At 38.4% G+C, this 19,430-nt stretch overlaps 2 protein-coding genes across 4 annotated transcripts in view; one reads left to right on the forward strand and one right to left on the reverse strand.

Moving 5' to 3' along the window:
• Nucleotides 1–14,881, reverse strand: part of PTEN (phosphatase and tensin homolog) — a 108,091-nt gene extending 93,210 nt beyond the window's left edge. Inside the window, exon 1 of one of the 3 annotated variants that reach the window (XM_021943457.2) lies at nt 13,758–14,881. In XM_021943457.2, coding sequence (XP_021799149.1) covers nt 13,758–13,836 — 79 coding nt within the window. In that variant the 5' untranslated portion in view covers nt 13,837–14,881. The remainder of the gene's footprint in view (nt 1–13,757) is intronic. The other 2 variants (XM_021943459.2, XM_009214930.3) reach the window with 2 other exon arrangements.
• KLLN (killin, p53 regulated DNA replication inhibitor) lies at nt 14,872–18,041 on the forward strand. The gene has a single exon (XM_003903954.3). It carries the CDS (start codon nt 15,807–15,809, stop codon nt 16,347–16,349), a length of 543 nt encoding a protein of 180 aa, XP_003904003.1. The 5' UTR covers nt 14,872–15,806; the 3' UTR covers nt 16,350–18,041.
• Nucleotides 18,042–19,430: the final 1,389 nt, after the last annotated feature.

Here is a 19,430-nt window from a genome sequence, read left to right on the forward strand (position 1 = left end):
TATTCTCTCAATAGCTGCATTTTGAAAAAATAAGATTCCAAAATTTCCATATGCAGTAATTATGCAGACCTAACCATGAACGAATTCACCAATACTTGAAACCTACTATACATAAGGTACTCAGAAAACAAAGTTCTAATACAAATGTGTCTCTGGCAAGGAGTTTTCTTTTTCCAATAAGCCAACTGCAAAACTTTTATAGTTGCTAATAATAATCAAAATCTACCTTTCAACGCCCTCTTAATTTGAATATTTAAAAGAGAAAAGTTCCAAACAAGTGTGTGCTAGATTGCATCATTTTATATTTGGCTTTAATGTAATAAAATCAAGTCTCTTTATTCTATACTGCAAGCCAGGAAATTGGTTGGAAATTACTTACTTTTTTTCCAACTGGCAAAAATAGCTTTGTCTAAGTGCTGCAGAATTTTAGTCTAAAGAAAAACATAAGCTAGAAATGAACGTGAATTTTTAAATATGAAAGCAAACATATTGTCTGTCATTCATTACTATATTAGTAAGAATCATAGAAGATTGTTCTAATAATATAAATATCTAACAATATTAAATGATTCCTATTCCCACTGAAGGTTATTTTAACTATTACATCAACTTTATAATCTTACTTGACAATTCATTCTCAAGTAGTGAATTATCAAAATATCTAAAATTACATATACTAAAATACTAGTCAAAATCATTTTAAATTTTAATAATATGCAATTGTAAAATATATTAACAGATTCAAAAGTAAGTCTGTACTGCTTGGTTTGAATAGATAACACCCTTAGTTTTAATAAACTACCTATAAATGCTTGTTATTGAAGGGATACCATTTTATTATGAAACCAATTATTGTAATGGTGAAAAAGTACAATTACTAATTATGATTAGCTGTAGAATTTTCATATTGAAAGGACATACAAAAAAACAGAAAATATTTAGGCTGCAACTTCAGAGAAAAAACTAAGTTAACCGTTTCAACCAGTAAATAAGCTTTTAAAACATACAAGTTTAATACATGGGAAGATAAAAGTGCCAATAGTTAGATGGGAGAGACAAGAATAAAAACAAGGGACAGAAACACATAACACCTTTCACACCCTTTAAATACTATAAAGTAAACAGAATAGGTAATGACTTTTAAACTTTTAATATTCGGGTAAAAATCTCACCTACATATGTGCCTCACTTAATGTAAGAGATATAATTTATGTATACATGTCTATTCAGAAAGGCCCAAAAGGTATTTTTTTCATAGCCTATAATTCAGTTCTCACCGAAGTCTACAAACTGATTCTACTAAAGCAATCTACTTTCCTCACAGATTAATCTAAAAATTGGCAAGATGTTTCTTGTAAAAAAAAAAAAAAAAAAAAAAAAAAAAAAACATAGGCCACAGACACAAAGTTGCATTTGAAAACGTAAATTCAAAACCATATCTAAACTTAAATATTATTATGTTAATCATTTGGTATAACAAATTTCTCAAGAAAATGTCAACATAATAAATAAAACAAGGTAAATTAAAATCAATCAGATTCTATAATATTAAGCCAAATACACAATTTTAAAGACTTATACAATTTGGTAAGACCAAATTCTTGTGGGTGAAAGTTACAGAAACAACTTCTATAAGTGGCTTAAAATGCAACAGCAAAATTTTAAATGGAGAAGCTAATTTGCATACAGACAAGAATTAAGTTGTAGAAGATGAAGCAAAGAACTTGAAAACATTTAAACAAATTTTTAAGAAATTCTTATTAAATCAGCTCCCTGATTGAGTCCTGTAATACTGAATTCTTATATATCTCAGCCTATTAGGAAAACTAGTTTAAAATATCAAAATCTTGTATAACTTAATATCTCAAGTTAAAACATGATGTCCAGTTAACTATCCAAACAATTGAGAAAAAAACAAAAAACAAAAAACAAAACCACCAAATGACTAAAGGCCAGGCGTTTATTACACAATCTCTAGTTCTCAGCCAGTATCTGTATTTTAATAGAAAAATATAAATAACAGTATAACTATTACGTTTCATTTTTGCAAAAGTTTAAAATTTGATATTAGTCTTTATAAAAATCGTAGTTAGTAGATTATTCCAAAAACAGTGGTGTCAAAACCACTTATATCACTAAATTATCTTAACTTTTTCATACATTTGAGTAACAGATGGTAGGCCTTAGTTCTTGGACACTACACAATAATCACAATCTGTGTAACCTTTTCAGTATTAAAAAAAAATCCAAATAGTATTAATAACCAGCACCTTAGCATATCTTATAGTAGTATATATAATCATAACCACAATCTAGATACGTAAAACTGTGTCATACTTTCAGTATACTAAGTTATTTATTTTATACAGATTTCCTACAGCTAGTCCATGGAAGATATTCAGATGTAAGAGTATTTCTTGGGTTGCCAAAAAGCATAAATGCGTACACTCACAAACAAAATTCTTTTTGCCATCCCTGTTTTCATTAGCACCCCACAAGAAGGTATATACCACACTTAGATCAAAATCTCCTTAAGTTTAAGAGTTGAAACAATTTTACCTCATTTGGAAAAATGGTAGTCTAACAAGTAATCTGGCTTTTATTTAAAAAGAGACTAATTTGTTTCTACCTCAATATTTTAAATATTGTTTTGTTCTAACTATATGAATAAATGAATACCGCCTCATTGATAAAAAAATTATAATTGAATAAAGTTAAGGTTATTTGTTTTAGTATCTGACACTTAAAAATTATGATAAAACAAATGAAAAATTTTTAAGCACAAATACTAGTACTGATTAAAAATGCAAATAAACAGCAAATTGATCAATTAATATCACACTGATTACCTGGGCAACTGTGCAAATATAAACCATTCAAAACATGCTTCGGGGAACAGTAACATCATTACAAGTCAATACTCCTTTTGATTAAAAAAACAAAGCAATAGTGTTATTACCACTTTACTATAAAAATGATGTGGCGGTTTATTCTAATTACCTTCTATATCCACTTTAATTTCAACACAATGTAATATTCTTACAACAGGAAAAGGAAATTGATAGATCAAAAGTATTCAGCTAAATTTTACTTAGTCTCACTTAAATAAGTAAAATATGCTTTCAGTATTAAATACAAGTAGAGTTACTATATGTAATTTAGGGGGAAAAAGCTTCAAGGCTCTAATACTTCAGTTGGGTTTGTATAACATGATTTCATGAATCAAAACCATGAAAATCTTCTCTAATATTTAGGTCATCTTAAATCCATTAAAAAAATCAGAAAATAAAAAAAAGATGGAAACAAGTTTAATAAATGTGTAAGTACAGGAAAATAAATATTTCTGATGATTTCACCATTTAAAATAATTAAGGCAACGACAAAGTGCTACGGAAATTATTTTTTAAAAAGAACACCCTCAAGTTCATGAACTAGGCTTGAAAGTACATGCATATGAACAAAACTGGAAGCTAAAACGAAAACATTAAGTTTCACAGAAGTATGACAATGGGTGATTTTTAAAATTCTTTTTAGTCATGTTTTTAATAAAAGAAATTTTCTTAAGTACAATAAGCACATAGTTTTCATTCATACACTGAAATAAACATCATAAGCCTTATTCAACTGAATTGTAACAATGAGTCCTATTTGTCTTAAATAATTGGTATCTCAAAATATCCTCTGTATTTCAAAAAGAATTGTTAACGTCAAATCTTAAATTTCTTAAGAATTTTTTAAAAAATAAGGCCTTGACATTTTATTCTGCATTCAAAAGTGAGAGGCAAAGCAAATTGTAAAATCACGCAAACAGAAAAAAAATCACAGCAATCTATTCCTAGAACACTTTCGTAATTATATTTGTCTGCCCTAAAAACAAAACAAAACCAAAAAATTCAGAATCCACTACAGTTAACCCCTTGGCATCTTCCCATCTCTGGGCTAACCTAAAACTCCATTCCGTTTTGGTTTTTTTTTCCTAAAACTTCACTTTAATACAAGTTTCTAATTTAGATAAATAAAGCACTGTAATTCAACAGGCTGGCATAGCAAATTTAGGGCCTAGAAAAGAATGCAACACATGGATCAGAGAACCTTAGAGTCAGCCCTAATTTCTTTACCTAGAAATATTTAAGAAGTTCGTATAGCTCGTCAGAAATTTGCAATTTTACATTGTACATTTAACTTCATCATATCTGACTATAATAAAAACAGCTTTAGAATAAAAAAGCATATGGTCAAAGAATGCATTAAATAACAAAATAGTAAAAGTAACTCCCAACAGTTCAACAACTACATAATTAAAGGAAAAAGGATTACTTTAAAAACTACTAGCAAAATTAAAAAAAAATTTAAACATCCTTCTGAATACTACATACAGAATTATACTTAAAAACACTTACGGAAAACATCTTCAACCTTTTCTAACAGAAGTTCAAAGCAACACTTTCATAATCAGCCAAAGAACACATGAGCCCTCTGCAAATAAACCTTTTTTGTTAGTAGGGATATCTTCTGTGGACAAAGCTCTTATTCTAATACAAAGAATACTGGCCTAGCAGCAGTCAGAAAACCCAGATGTTAGGACTAACTCCATCACTGATTGGTAAGTTGACCTTCTTAAATATCACACCTGAGGGCAAAGGTACTGATTTTCATCAAATATTATACTTATTATATACCAGACATTTTACACAGCATTTTGGGATAATTCTTCATTGACGGGGAGGGGTCTTGTGCCATATAGGATGTTAAGCAACATCACTGGCTTCAAACCCCTAGCCAATAGCACACTCCACCACCCCAGCTGTGACCACCAAAATGTCTCCAGACAATGCTAAAAGTCCTAGAGGAGGTGAAAGAGGATCATCCCCAGATGGCAACCAATAATCTGAAAAAAGACCTCACCTACACTTTTAATAAAGCTAAAAAACCACTGTACAAATTTAGGATTTTTACTCCCATTTTGGAGTTGTTGAAACAGGGTTCACTAAGGTTAGGCAGTGTATCTACATAACTGAGAAGTGGCTGAGCAGAGATGTATTTATTTATTTTTGAGAGAGGGTCTCACTCTGTTGCCCAGGCTGTAGTGCAGTATCCCAATCACAGCCTGATGCAGCGTCAAAGTCCCAGTCTCAGGTGATCCCATCTCAGCCTCCTGAGTAGCTGGGACTACCAGTGCGCACTACAACACTCAACTAATTTTTGTATATTTTTGTAGAGACAGGGTCTCCCCATGTTGCCCAGACTGGTCTCGAATTTCTGGACTCAAGCAATCTGCCAACACTGGCCTCCCAAAGTACTGGGATTACCGGTGTAAGTCACCATGCCCAGCCTTGAGCAGAGATTTAATCTGGACTTTAGGTCTAGCCAACTCCAAATCTATGCTCCATTCCACCATACTGCCTTTCTAAACTCACTATCTCGTCTAGAAAATCAGGATAACATTTTCCATGCAAAGCTACTTAGAGTTTACAGATCAAATGAGATAATGCATGTATAAATTCTAATAACCTAAAGGAGCATAACATGTTAAGGGTTTGCTTGGTGGGAGATAGTGTTCATCGGTGATCCTCAAAGTGTGATCCCCAGACCACCAGAATCAGTATCACTTGAAAACTTCTAAGAAATAAAAATTCTCAGGTCCCAATCCAGACCTACTGAATCAGAAACTCTGGGGGTGGAGCAAGCAATCCATAGTTTAATAAGCCCTTCAGGTTATTCTAACACACTGAAGTTTAAGAACCACTGATGTAACATAATGGGAAAAATACTGCACCGAGTGCCAAAAAAGCCCGGCATCCTTCTTCAGACTCATTTCTTTCACTAGCCATTAACAAGATACTGATTCCACTGGAGCTACAATTCCGAAGCTGCAAAACAAAAATTAAAAAAGAAAGAAAAAAAAAAGTAATGCCTGTTCTGTTTGCCTCTTAGGTTGCCTGTTTTTCTTTGCAAAATCAAATGAGCTAATGATTTAAAAAGTGTACTGTTAATCAAAAACTACATAAGACAGAGTATATACTAGTTAATTCAATATCTTTCATAAATGATTCTTTCAAGGTATACAATAAATTTTACAACATGGTCAAATTAAGCCTAGCAAAACAGTGTTTTTACCTTAGAAAAATGAATAAAATAAATTTTTAAAAAATCCCACGTATTCCATTTTATCGCTGACAATGTAAAATAATTTATAATACACACTAAAAAAAAAAAATACCTAAAAAAATCAAGCTTAATGACATCCCCAAAATTTCATTTTAAAAGTACAGTTTTCAATTCTATCTAAATCTCCAATCAGTTTAGAGTAACCAGAATACTCAAAAAGTCTCACAAAGAGAGGGAATTTTAAATGGAAAAGAATCCTGCATTTTAAAATAAGCAAAATGTTTGTAACTTTAAACATGTATATGATATTTATTAATCACTCTAAAAATACAACTATTCAGGCCAGCTATGGTGGGTTAAATTTTTAAATGCATCTAATTAACAGAGTATCTGAGGCCAGGCATGGTGGCTCATGCCTGTAATCCCAGCACTTTGGCAGGCTGAGGCAGGCAGATTATCTGAGGTCAGGAGTTCGAGGCCAGCCTGACCAACATGGAGAAACCCCATCTCCACTGAAAAAAAATATAAAATTAGCCAGGCGTGGTGGCACATGCCTGTAATTCCAGCTACTTGGGAGGATGCGGCAGGAGAATCGCTTGAACCCAGGAGGCGGACATTGCAGTGAGCCAAGATCGCACCACTGCACTCCAGCCTAGGCAACAAGAGCAAAATTCCATCTCGAAAGAGTATCTAATTCAAATCACAATGCATTTCATAATACCTCAAATAATTACATCCTCTTCAAAAGATCAAAAGTATTAAACAAACAAAATTCACAGAATACAATCTTTGCACTAGTAAAGAACAGAGAAGCTTATTGTACTTCAGCCTGAAAATCTACAAAAACCAAAGGAAATAAAAGTCAAAGCTATGCTGAAGTGCTCTAGTATTAAATCAATAGTAAGTTTTAGGTAGTGATCCAAAGCAAAAACTAAGTGCAAGGAGAGAGATTGATTTACAAAACTCAGCTGTGCTCAAGATGCCAAAATGCACAATTCAACTCTACAACCTAGACATGGACCAAAAATATAGCTAGTTTACAAAACACATAAAATGCATTAAAAAAAATCACATAATCAGACAGTTACATAGTATCAGACAGAGTGTATTCACTCTGCAATATAAAACACACACACACACACACACACACACAAAAATCCACTCACTGGAAGTCAAGTGCTTCACTACTAAGGGTGCTGTGGTACATCTGGGAAATCAGTGCAGGTCAAGGGGGGGAAAAAAAAGAACAATCCCTATGTACACACAATGGCCTTTACTGGACAGATAAGCTTATTTCATCTTTCCCCATATTCAATAAGAAAACATTAAGAAAAAAATTCTTTAGTTCTTTAGTTCTTTCTTCTCACGTCTTGCGCCTAAATCATATTGAGAATCCTGGCCAAATGTGGAAACAGGACACAATAATACAGAGATTGAATACTTTAAAAGTTCCCATATTATATTAATGCATTACAGATTATATTAAGTGTAAATTTTATTGTAATAAATGTAACTTGACATTCAGTTGCAAGACTTCCTCGAAAAGCTGAAATTTTCAAAAGGAAATGCTAAGAAATACACCTCTATTGACCAAAGTTTACATAACTCATACTAAGTTTATTACATTTGAGGCAGAGTTTACTTTATGTGAATAAAAATGTATGATAGTTAAACTGACCTATCTTCAACACTAAGGAAAATTTAAGATTATAACAAAGTTTAAAAATTCTACTTCACTATGCTAATAGGAAGTTTTTGCCTTTTATATCTTAAAGCAAATAGTTTTTGATTATATCTTAAAGCAAAATAATTTACTTTGGTCAACAGTTTGAGTAAGCAGAGATTTATCTCCCATTTCTGATGAAACAGCAAAATCACAGACATGTCATACTCGGACTTCCTAAAGGAATACCCTTATTTTTAAAGACACTTATAACTTGAAACAATTAAAATCCTAACATGGCCCAAACTGAGGAAATTCAGTTACAATCATACACCATAAAACACAAATAACTTCCCTTCATACATAACCTGAAATTACAGTTTTTCAGAGCAGTAACTACCATGTAAGTATTTACAATGTGGCAGGTACTATGCTAAAGGAATTACTTATATTATCTCACTTACTATTCAAGATAAACGTATGTGGTAGGTTCCATTATCATCCCCATTTTCCAGATAAAATAGATTGAGAAAATCTAAATAACCTACTCAAAGTCATCCAGCTACTAAATGGAAGATCCAGGATTACAAAACAAGCAGCCTGGCTCCAGAGCCCACACTGCCTCCCTAAAATCTACAATGAAACAATGTATATGCTTAAAAGTATAGATAAATGTAATACTCAATATTTTAATGTAATTTAAAATAGATCTGACCATATTTAAAAATTACAGAACAATTTTAGAACAATCCAAGGTAATCTTTTCTTTAAAGAAACGAAAATTTATTTTTAATAAATATTAAGATAAAAGGTTTCCTAACTTTGTATACACATATACACACACACACACAGAATTCAAATACTTGTTAGATTCACTGTTCATATTCAAAGTGATAAGTACTAATAATAATTATTTGTATAATTACTTAAAATATAATGCATAAACAGTCTTCTTTTTTACACTATGTGGAGATCAAGAAAATTCCTTTGATGGCAGATACAGCTACAATATCCATCTCTAAATATTCTCAACACTGGCCGGGCACAATGGCTCACGCCTGTAATCACAGCACTTTGGGAGGCCGAGGCAGGCAGATCACTTGAGGTCAGGAGTTCGAGACCAGCCTGGCCAAGGTGGTGAAACCCCATCTCCACTAAAAGTACAAAAACTAGCTGGGCATGGTGGCATGCACCTGTAATCCCAGCTGCTTGCGAGGCTCAGGCAGGAGAATCACCTGAACCTGGGAGGCAGAGGTTCCAGTGAGCCGAGATCCCGCCACTGCATACCAGCCTGGGCAATAGAGTGAGATTCCATCTCAAAAATAAAAATAAAAATAAAAATAAAAATAAAAAATTCTGAACACTGCCAAAAAGTAATGCCTTGAAGATGTCCACACATGTCCTAATGTCAACTGTTGCAAATGAAGAGTCTACCTTAACTATACATAACTAAAACTTCCCAACTAAAATTAATTCACCCCTAAATTATGTTATTCTTCTATTAATAATTGCCAATACTTATTTAATCCAGTGCAAATTATTTTAGAAGAATGAAATTGCTAATACTTCCTCTGCAACCAATGAAAAAAATTCAAAAAACTAGGGGAAAGGTGAAGAGTCAAGTACAATATACTAATTTCACCTTTCTTGACAAATGAAAGTATTTTACATTAGTGAATGCATATATTCAATATGTACAAAGAGAATCATCAAACACAGACCAATATACTTTTAACCACCTATGGAACAATGTATATGTGGCGGTAATACACCCTATAAAAGACTTACAGTTATCAGTTTGCTCAGCAAATCCTTACCAATCCAAGGTCAGTCTAACCTCAACATTATTCTTTCTGATAGCAACTGCATTAACTTCAAAGCTACCAGATAGAAAGCAATTGTAAAACAGAACTGACTACCCCAATCTCACAAATTTCCTAAGTCACTATCTTCAAAACAAATCCTAACATCTTTTCTTAATGAATTTGGGCAACGAGATGAATTCTTCAGTGCTGACTTTGAAAATCAAGTTTAACAGAAAAAATGAAGAAAAAAGTAACAAGAGTAAGAACTAATGGATTCTATGTAATAAAACTTCAGAAATGTTTGTTTAACCCAATGGTTTCTACAGAAAAAAAAAAAAAATACATTTCTTAAGCTATGTTAATATCACATTTTCTGGAAGCTAAATCCTTGTAGTATAGCAGAGGCCTCACATTTCAATTAAGCAGAAAATTGTCATATGCATGCAACACTTTTACAATTCTCGTTACAAACTCTGAAGTCACACACAGTATCAATAATAAAATTGATTTCCTAAGCTTTTGTCTTGCCAAAAAGATTGAGATGAAAATTTAAAAATAAACGTTTACTTCAAGTGAATTAATGTTAAAACTTTGTGAACTGAATTTCCCGTAACAAATACTCCTCCATTAAAAGTCACTTAAGTGATTACTTCAGAAGTAGCTTAAAATATTTTTTTAAGTGTTGCACTATCACCAAATGAACAAACAGCAAATGGAGGCAAATTTCAAAATAACACTAGAAAATAAGAACTGAAGACTTCTTCACTTCCAAAAAGTAAGCCATTTCATAACACTAAGTAGTTTATATATTTTATGTGGTTATGAGAAAGCAGATACACTGTTTCATACAAAAATTAAAATATCACCAGTTGCTTTCCCCATATTAAAAATAAAATTCTAAAAAGGTACTAAAGGAACTTTCCTATCTTCTAAAATTAAGTTTAAAATGAAGGTGGTTATATCTCACCATATTTTATTATCTTTAATCATTTAGTATTTACTTAGTATATTATAACCAATGTAAATCTGCATTGATGACTATACTGCTGTGCAAACTTTTACACTGGCAGCAATAAAATTCCTTTTTCCTCACATAAACTGTACATTACTCCTTTCAGTTGTGCTTTACTCTTGAATAAGCACTATGAAAAATGAAGTTTGTAAGTTATCATATAGCAATTAGGTGGTCCAGTCACGTTTTTCAGGAAATATAACTTAGCAGATACAAAACAATGTAAAATAAATATTGTGAATAGAATATTTTTTAAAACCCTCATGATTAATTTCAGTAATCACTTACCTTGAGGTAATTTAGGTAACTTCAATAGTCACTGTACTCTCTAGAAGTTAAAAGTATTCCCTGTGAAGATTTATTTGAAAAGAGGCAAATCTACCAAACAATAAAAATACAACAGAAGCCTAAAGTTTCCACATACCCCAAATACACTATTTTTCTATAGTCTCAAATTCAGCACTATATTTCAGACTAATATTAAGTATATAACCCTACTAACAAATGTTTAGAATAATTTAATTTTGCGATATTTTAAAACTGAATTATTGTCCTCAGTTTTCGTCAGAGAAATGGCTTCATTATTAATCTTTCCTTACCAGATAAAATTACTCCAATCACTACTTTCATAAAGGAATTTAACTTTTCACAGGTTAGCTGCCGAAATAAATACTACAGCATGCCAAAGACAAAGTCCTCAATGACCATTTTAATGCCTTCCTATCCCCATAAACAGAAAAACAAGCAAACCAAGTACGTTGGAATATCAAAATTATTGGGAGTGCAATTATCAAAAAAGCAAGCACTTCATTGACTTTCCTCACTGACTTTTTTTCATACCAACTTTTGGCTCAATAAAACCACAACTCTAGAAATCAAGTGTTATTAGTCATTTGACACAATATTTGATACTGCTTTCTATGCATAACTAAAAGTACAATTTTAGAGAAAGTTTTAAGTCACATAAATTTCATGTGTAGAGACCCACATACTCTGAAATCAAAGGAAATGCCAGTCACATCACAGCTCACATGTAAAAACCTGGTAGAATAATTTTAAGGTCTTACTAACCCTGACAATTTTAAATAAAGTGGGAAAAGTAAAAGTAGTGTGTATGTACTTTAAGTGCTGAAAGAAATCTGTCTCCCAGACAGCATTCAATTATTTTCTTCAGAGGCTTTTTTTTCAAAGTTACATAAACATTTAATTTTTTGTTCCTATATATTTGGATGACTGTCAGTAATTCATGCTAATAGTAGACTGCTTTGGAAGTCACAAAAGAATTTTTTCCATAATTATCTTCTGGGCAAGCGGGTTTAGCCTTAGTAACATTTTTATCTTCCAGTTTAGCCTTAGTAACATTTTCAATTAATGCCAACTTCAAAATTTGCAAATACTGTTTTAAAATAATATTACTGACTTAACAGAAAACTAAATTTTGGGAAGCTACTTCTTCAGTAAGTTTTATATTCATTTCAAAACAAAAACTTGGGCAAAATTAACTGTGCACATGTATATGCAGCTAACATAATCCAAGGGAATAAAACCTCTCCCGATATAAACGTTGTCTTAAAAAAAAATCTTCCCCACAATTTTTAGCAGGACATATAGACACTGCAGTGTCACGCTACCTTTAGACAAAATGCAACTGATACTTGCTAAGAAATAATTTTCATTAAAAATACTCTGCTAGTACTTATGCAATTACATAATTTTAACTAAATATTGTCCACTGCCACAATTCGCATTACCAAACTCATATTACCAAATTTTAGGCCTTGATAGAGCCTAAATGCTTCAGTCACTTCAGACCAATAACTTCTGTTTTCACATACCTTATACACTGGCCTACCAATAGCTCTCAATTCCTGTCAATACTTTCCATTCTGCAAAATGAGGGCCCCATCCCCATCCCTAATCAAAACCAGTCTGTTGTACCTGAAACTGCAAAGATTCATGCTTTTCGATGACCACTAACTTTTGAAGCCCGAAGGCCTAACTTTTAGACAACTAAAGCTATACACTGTTAAAATTCTTGGGCTTCTGTCTTATTCAACAAGCTGACTCAGTAAATGTAATACACTGTATGAAAAAAGCTAACATACCTACAATCTAAAGCTGGAGTGAACTTCTCTTGCCAGCATTTCTGGATATTAGCTGGTAAAATTCACTTGACATTCTACACAAATCAGTGAAATTAACAATACCAAAAGATGTCAGAGAACCTGAAATCTAAAAACGGTGAGCAGCAATTCTGGCATCACAATACTTAAATTTCAAGCATGAACTGAAGTTTTATCTTTGCAATCTTCACTTGCCACACACAATACCCTTGAACATTGTCATCTGGGATCAAAAACTACTCAATATCCATTCCATGTTTATGACAAGAGCACTGAACATTAAACGCTACTGAAGTGCAAATTTCAAGCCCTATCCTACATCATCCCATAGGGAGAGAAAAAGGTAAATATAACAAAGATCTAGTAAGAACGCCTTATAAGGTATATTATGGCACTATTGATTTCAAACTACAAAACTTCTAAATACAGTCCAAAGTTGTAACTTTAGTGTAAAACATTAACAAAACTACTTTTTGCACTCAATGTGCACCATATATACTGAAAATTATTCTGCTTCTAAAGTTATGCAAATCAGTCATATTTTAAAAGAATCTATCAATGCAACCCAGGAAACTAAAACAATCACTGCAAGATTCTGATGCAATATGCATACGTGCAACACTAATTTTCATTTTATTCTGATCTAAACCCTTGATCTAGGGCCTAAGTCAAGATTTAATCGAAATATGCTCAACCTCAAAGCGTCTACTTTTTTGTTCATTTAGGAGACCGGATTACCGAGCTCTCTAATCCACTAACAGCATACTGTATTCTGTATTAACGGACAATAGCCCTCAGGAAGAGACCGTATAGACAGCCTAAGCAAGCAATCGGTGCCTCCACACTTGCAACCAGGCAAGAGTTCCGTCTAGCCGAACACACCCTAGGTTGAATACAAGAAAAGAAACACAAAATATACGACCTAGCAACCCGACCAGGGTTAAATGTTATAGTCGCCCAAACTAGGGACATTTTCGCATCCGTCTACTCCCACGTTCTAAGAGAGTGACAGAAAGGCAAAGAGGAGCAGCCGCAGAAATGGATACAGGTCAAGTCTAAGTCGAATCCATCCTCTTGATATCTCCTTTTGTTTCTGCTAACGATCTCTTTGATGATGGCTGTCATGTCTGGGAGCCTGTGGCTGAAGAAAAAGGAGGAGAGAGATGGCAGAAGCTGCTGGTGGCGGGGCTTCTTCTGCAGGATGGAAATGGCTCTGGACTTGGCGGTAGCTGATGCCCCTCGCTCTGCCGCCGCTTGGCTCTGGACCGCAGCCGGGTAATGGCTGCTGCGGCGGCTGCTGGATGGTTGCAGCGACTGGGCCTGCTTCTCCTCAGCAGCCAGAGGCCTGGCAGCAGCGGCAGCGGAATGGGGAGAAGACGAATAATCCTCGGAACGGCTGCCTCCTCCGGCGGCCTCCGGAGCCCGGGCCACGGGGGGTGCGGCGGCGGCGGAGGGGAGGTTTAAAACCGGCCCGGGTCCCTGGATGTGCCGCCGCCGCCGCCGCCGTGTTGGAGGCAGTAGAAGGGGAGAGACCAACTCTCCGGCGTTCCCAGCCCTGGAAATGGTGACAGGCGACTCAGACCCCCTCCCTGGAGCTGCAGCCGCCGCGGCCGCCGCCGCCGCCGCTTCTCCCCCCCGCTCCAGGAGCGGGAGGTGCCGCCGCCGCCGCCGCGCCTCAGCCGGCTCCCGCCCGAGCCCACGGCTTCCACCTTCCCCTTCAGGAGAAGCCGAGGAAGCGGCTGCACGGTTAGAAAAGACGAAGAGGAGGCGAGAAACGCCGCCGCTGCCGCCGCCGCAGGCCGGCCGGCTCCCCGAGGGCGCTGCCCCCGCGGCTGCTCACAGGCGCTGAGAGGGGCTCCGGGCCGCGGCCGCCGCCGTCTCTCATCTCCCTCGCCTGAGCCCGGCCTCGCCTCACAGCGGCTCAACTCTCAAACTTCCATCATGGCTGCAGCTTCCGAGAGGAGAGAACTGAGCGCAGCCGCGTCCCGGCGCCCGAGCGCGTATCCTGCCGCAGTGCATAAAGAGTCCCGCCACATCACCGCCCGCCGGCCTGCCCGCCCCCTCCGCCGCCGCGCCGGGAGCCCCGGCTCCTCGGGAGACCGAGGGGAGGCGGGAGCCGAACGAGAGGTGGACTGGACCGTGCCGGGCGAGGGGAGGGCAGGGCAGGGGGCGGTAGGCGGGGGCAGGAGCGGTAGCTCCGGGTGCGAGCGCAAAGCCCCCAAGCCGTAGGCTCTACTGAGCATGCCCAGTGTGGCTGCCTAGAGCTCGCTCGGGCCGGTTCCGAGCCGCCAGTCTGCAACTGCACTTGCCGCGGCTGCTTTTGCAGCAGCGCGAGGCGAGGATAACGAGCTAAGCCTCGGCCTCTGCCCAGAAACCCAGCCGGAGGCAGGATAGGCTGTTGCGGGGCGGGGGTGGAGGACTGATGATGAAAGCTGAGATGGGTGCGTTGAGCAGTGTCACTGACTCGAGTCTCAGGTTACCTGTGCACAGGTGGAAAGGACCAGGTGACCACGCTGGTCAGTATACAGGGAAATGCAGGGACGGTCCTTGCAAGGGGAATACCCTCCCCCCTGCCTCTGCCCCTGGATTTCCGCGGCGTGGACTGCATTCGCTCTTTTGCATCGCTGTCGATCACAATCGTTCGCAGAGATTTGACTGTAGCAGCCTTTGCCTAGAGATTCCTCCTTTCCCCAACCCTGTGTCCTCAGGATGTCAGTCTTAGCACAAAGAGCAACCTGCTATTGTGTTTCCAGCGTGCATCACCTCATCCGGCTCCCTTGTAGCGCCCCACCTCTCGCTTCCCCGGTAACTCGGCTTGTTTGCCCTAAAAATGAAAGCTCTCAGCCGAGCGTGCTGAACGTGAACACATCGCCGTTGAATTTCCAGAGCCCAAAGGGCACCTATCTAAATGAAAGAGGATCCCCGTGAGTAGGACGCACCCCGCAGCCCTCTCCTGCGCCCGCTCCGGTGCCCCTAGGAGACTAGAGCATCTCTCCCCCTCGGGCTCCAAGTCGGTTCGCCGCGTCGGACTCAAGCTCGGTTCTTAGAGACCACCTAGCCCCGCCCCCCCTTGGCCTCCGTGAAAACCCGGCGGGATGGATCGCCCGGGGCCAGGCTCCACGCGCCCCGGCCAGACCATGCACGTTCGGGGTTACCAGGTTGAGTGGAAAGTACGGAACGGTAGGAAGCTGCAGCCCAGCGAGTGGGCGGGGCAAGGAGACCTAGGAGGGTTCAAAAGGGGGTGGAAGGATACACGGGCCACAGTCGGAACTACTTTCCGAAGGAGGTCACGTGTGTTCCTAGTTGGGGAACTTTCCAAATTCCCACTCCCCAGTGATAGCTCCGGAGGCAAGTACTCTTCTTCTTTTGCTCGGGGTGTTCTCGCCTGGTGCAGGCTGCAGAACCCCAGCCCTTCCCGCGCCGCGGCGGAAACAGGGACTCGGACCAGCCTCCCGAAGGAGCGCTGTCGGGGCTGGCGCTTGGGGAGCTGGTTACACAAGCACCCACATCCAAACACGTGCCCCCGCCTCCCCGCCTGCTGGCTGCCGCCGATTCTTACAGAACGCGGGGAGAGAGTCCCCAAGCTGGTCCCATTCCTCGACTGCTACCCTAAGAGCAAGCCAAGGACGGAGACCTGAGACTCCTTGCTCTAGATCGACCTATACTGCGCCTTCCCAAACGTGGGAAAAGGATCTGGGCGCTAGGGGTCTCGGGCCTCTCCCTCGCTGATGCCCTGCCCCTTAGGGTGAACCCTTTTAGTTCTGTGCTTGCGGGTATCTCCTGCTGCAGCCCAGAGCTTGCATTCTCTGATGTTGCAACAAACGTCCAGTCACTACCCCTGAGCTGGTGAGCGCGCCCCACCTACTGTAGACTCAGCCAAGTGACTTATCTGGTCTGAGAACCTCGTCAATGGCCATCAGCCCAGAACAAACCTGTCAAGTCCGCTTACAACCCCGACTGGGCAGACCTGTCGCCTTGAGAGAGCTAATTCAGAAATGCAGAGAGTTGGATCGCGCTCCTTCTACCCCGCACCGCACCCGTCAAGGATCTACAAAGCAAATAGTCGACCCGCTTAAAGAGAATGAGCATCAACACCAGTCTGGGAATTTATTGTTTTTTCATTTCCCTTAGGAAGTAGAACTCCAGACCACAATTTGAGTGAAAAAATATCTAACGAGACCTAGGTTGAAGCACTGAGTTGTTTTTCAAACTTTGAGAGAATGAGAATCAATCTGCATGTGTGTTCAATAATTGTAAGTGCCTAGGAAAGTCTAAAGAGGATTTATGCCGTATTTGAGAAAGAGGACTGTATATGTGCACATCATAGTTGCAGGCAACCTGTGAAGACTGGAAACCCCAAGAGACCTAGCGCAGAAAGCCACAGGCCATTACCTAACTCCGGGACTACTAATTAAACCTGGGATATTTACAGTGTTCTTAGAGATCTCTGAGGCGCCGTAAAACTTTGCACTTATATACAGCATTTAAGATAGCTCTACAGGAGTTAACAACCTGCTGAAGCTTCAGTGTTGATATTTATTGAAGGCTGGTTTTGTGCATAGTTCTGGTCAGCTTGGGAAAGGCAAGGACCACAGTGGAAAAGGAAATGGAAAGCAACCGGAAAAGAATAAAAGGCAGGCCTCCAGTTGGTTTCCAGAGATGCAGATACTGTCCACATAGCCTAGGGTGAACTACAGATTTCATTATTTTATAAATAACCAAGGATAAGGAGCTCCTGATGCCTAGGTGTTCTACTAGATTGCATGGTAAAAACCAGAGCTGTGTTTAATTATCAATTACTGCGTGGTAGAAAAAGGGGGAATGAAGATGAACCTTTAAAAGGGGAGTAGATTAGAGAGGGGTAAAATGTCTCACATTTGTTTCTCAGGTTGCTGATCTTGTCCCCGGAGTCACTGTTATTAGCACTGCCCTACTCTGCTCCTCCCCTGGAGCCTACCGTAAGTGACAATTAGTCTCGTATCTGAGAACCTCTGAACTCCGCTTTCAGGGAAGAAAATGAAACAAGGGTGCATTCCTGTCCCTGGTGCGACAGGATCCTCTTGGATTCCATGGCACAGAGTTAATCTGGAGCAGAGAGGATCTGCATCACCAGCACTAAAGTGCTGGAATATGAGACCAGCCTCCAAGTACTTCCATCTGGCTGAAGAAGGAAAATGGGAAATGGGTTTTGCTGCTTCTCTAAACATCAGGTCCCTCTACTTCTCTCTAGTGGTGAATGAAAGGATCATCAATGTTGGCAGATATTTGGCCAGCCCGACAGCAACATCAGGTGGTTATTAGGAGTTGCTGAATAAAATCCTCCTTCTGTTCCTAGTGTTGTTTCTGAAAGAAATACTACTGATGCATCCTTTTCCAATTTTTTGTTTTTCTGTACCTTTCTACCCAAATGGCTGGCCCTATCTAAAGTAAACAAAGTTTCAAAAATAGTACTTTTTTAAAGTTCAATTGAAAATACCTGCTTGGCTGTACAGATATTACAATACACTGGTCTCCAAGCACTTCTTCTTCTTCTTTTTTTTTTTTTTTTTTTTTTTTTGAGACGGAGTCTTGTAGGCTGGAGTGCAGTGGCATGATCTCGGCTCACTGCAACCTCCACCTCCCGGGTTCAAGCAATTCCCCTGCCTCAGCCTCCCAAGTAGCTGGGACTACAGGCACACCACCACGCCCGGCTAATTTTTTGTACTTTAGTAGAGGCAGGGTTTCACCATGTCAGTCAGGATGGTTTCGATCTCCTGACCTCGTAATCCGCCCACCTCAGCCTCCCAAAGTGCTGGGATTACAGGCGTGAGCCACTGTGCCCGGCCGCACTTAGTTCTTTACCTGTCTGCGGAACCAGAATACCATAGGGAGAAGTAGAAGTTTATAATAAAGGGAGAATTATATAAAGCTTGAGGGTGACTGTAGTTGATTAGTGAGCATGATAAACCAGCTTTAATTATCGTTTCTAACAGCTGATTCCAAAACTCTATTGTTACTACATCAAAATGATGTCCAAAGAAAATTTCTTTCTTATTTTCTTTGATAAGCGAAATGACCAGCAACTTGATGTGGATGATATAAATACTTGATATGCTCTTTGTAGGTCCTCTGCTAAGATGTCTTTTGTGTAAACACTCTGATCGCTATAGTGCCTTTCTCATCTCCCATACACTGGCCTTTCAAAAAGGGATCTAACTCAGTAGCTTTAATTTTTAAACAATCTTCTCTATCTCTGTCTGTTTAACTACTGTTTTCTAAATAATACGGAACATAAAAATATAATCATTGGATTGAATTTAAATCCATTCTTCCAAGAGTCTGAGGTTTTCCCCTTATTTCATTTATCCTAATAACAAACATTATTGTTCTTTCATTACAGATAATTTTAAGACATTCTCCAAAAGGCACTACTGTGGGTCATACAAGTAACTATATTCTAAAAGAGAATTTTCCATTATTGTCTACAAGCTTCCCATGTCCCAAATCTCTCCTGAAGCTGTTTCAGATGCCACAGTGTCATCTTTCACATCTTGGTAGAGATGTGCTGTATGAAATCATCATTCTCAGAGAAATAAGGGTTGAGTTGGTTGCTCCTGAAAACCACAGAGCAGACCAGGTACTCACTGTGTCCAGGTGGCATTCCGAAATTTTGTCTTGGACCATGGAGCAATACAAATAAAAAAGACCTAACATGACAAGACAGCTTTGACTATGTTAGT

Source organism: Papio anubis, chromosome 11 (genome assembly GCF_008728515.1).
Source record: "Papio anubis isolate 15944 chromosome 11, Panubis1.0, whole genome shotgun sequence".
NCBI lineage: Eukaryota > Metazoa > Chordata > Mammalia > Primates > Cercopithecidae > Papio > Papio anubis.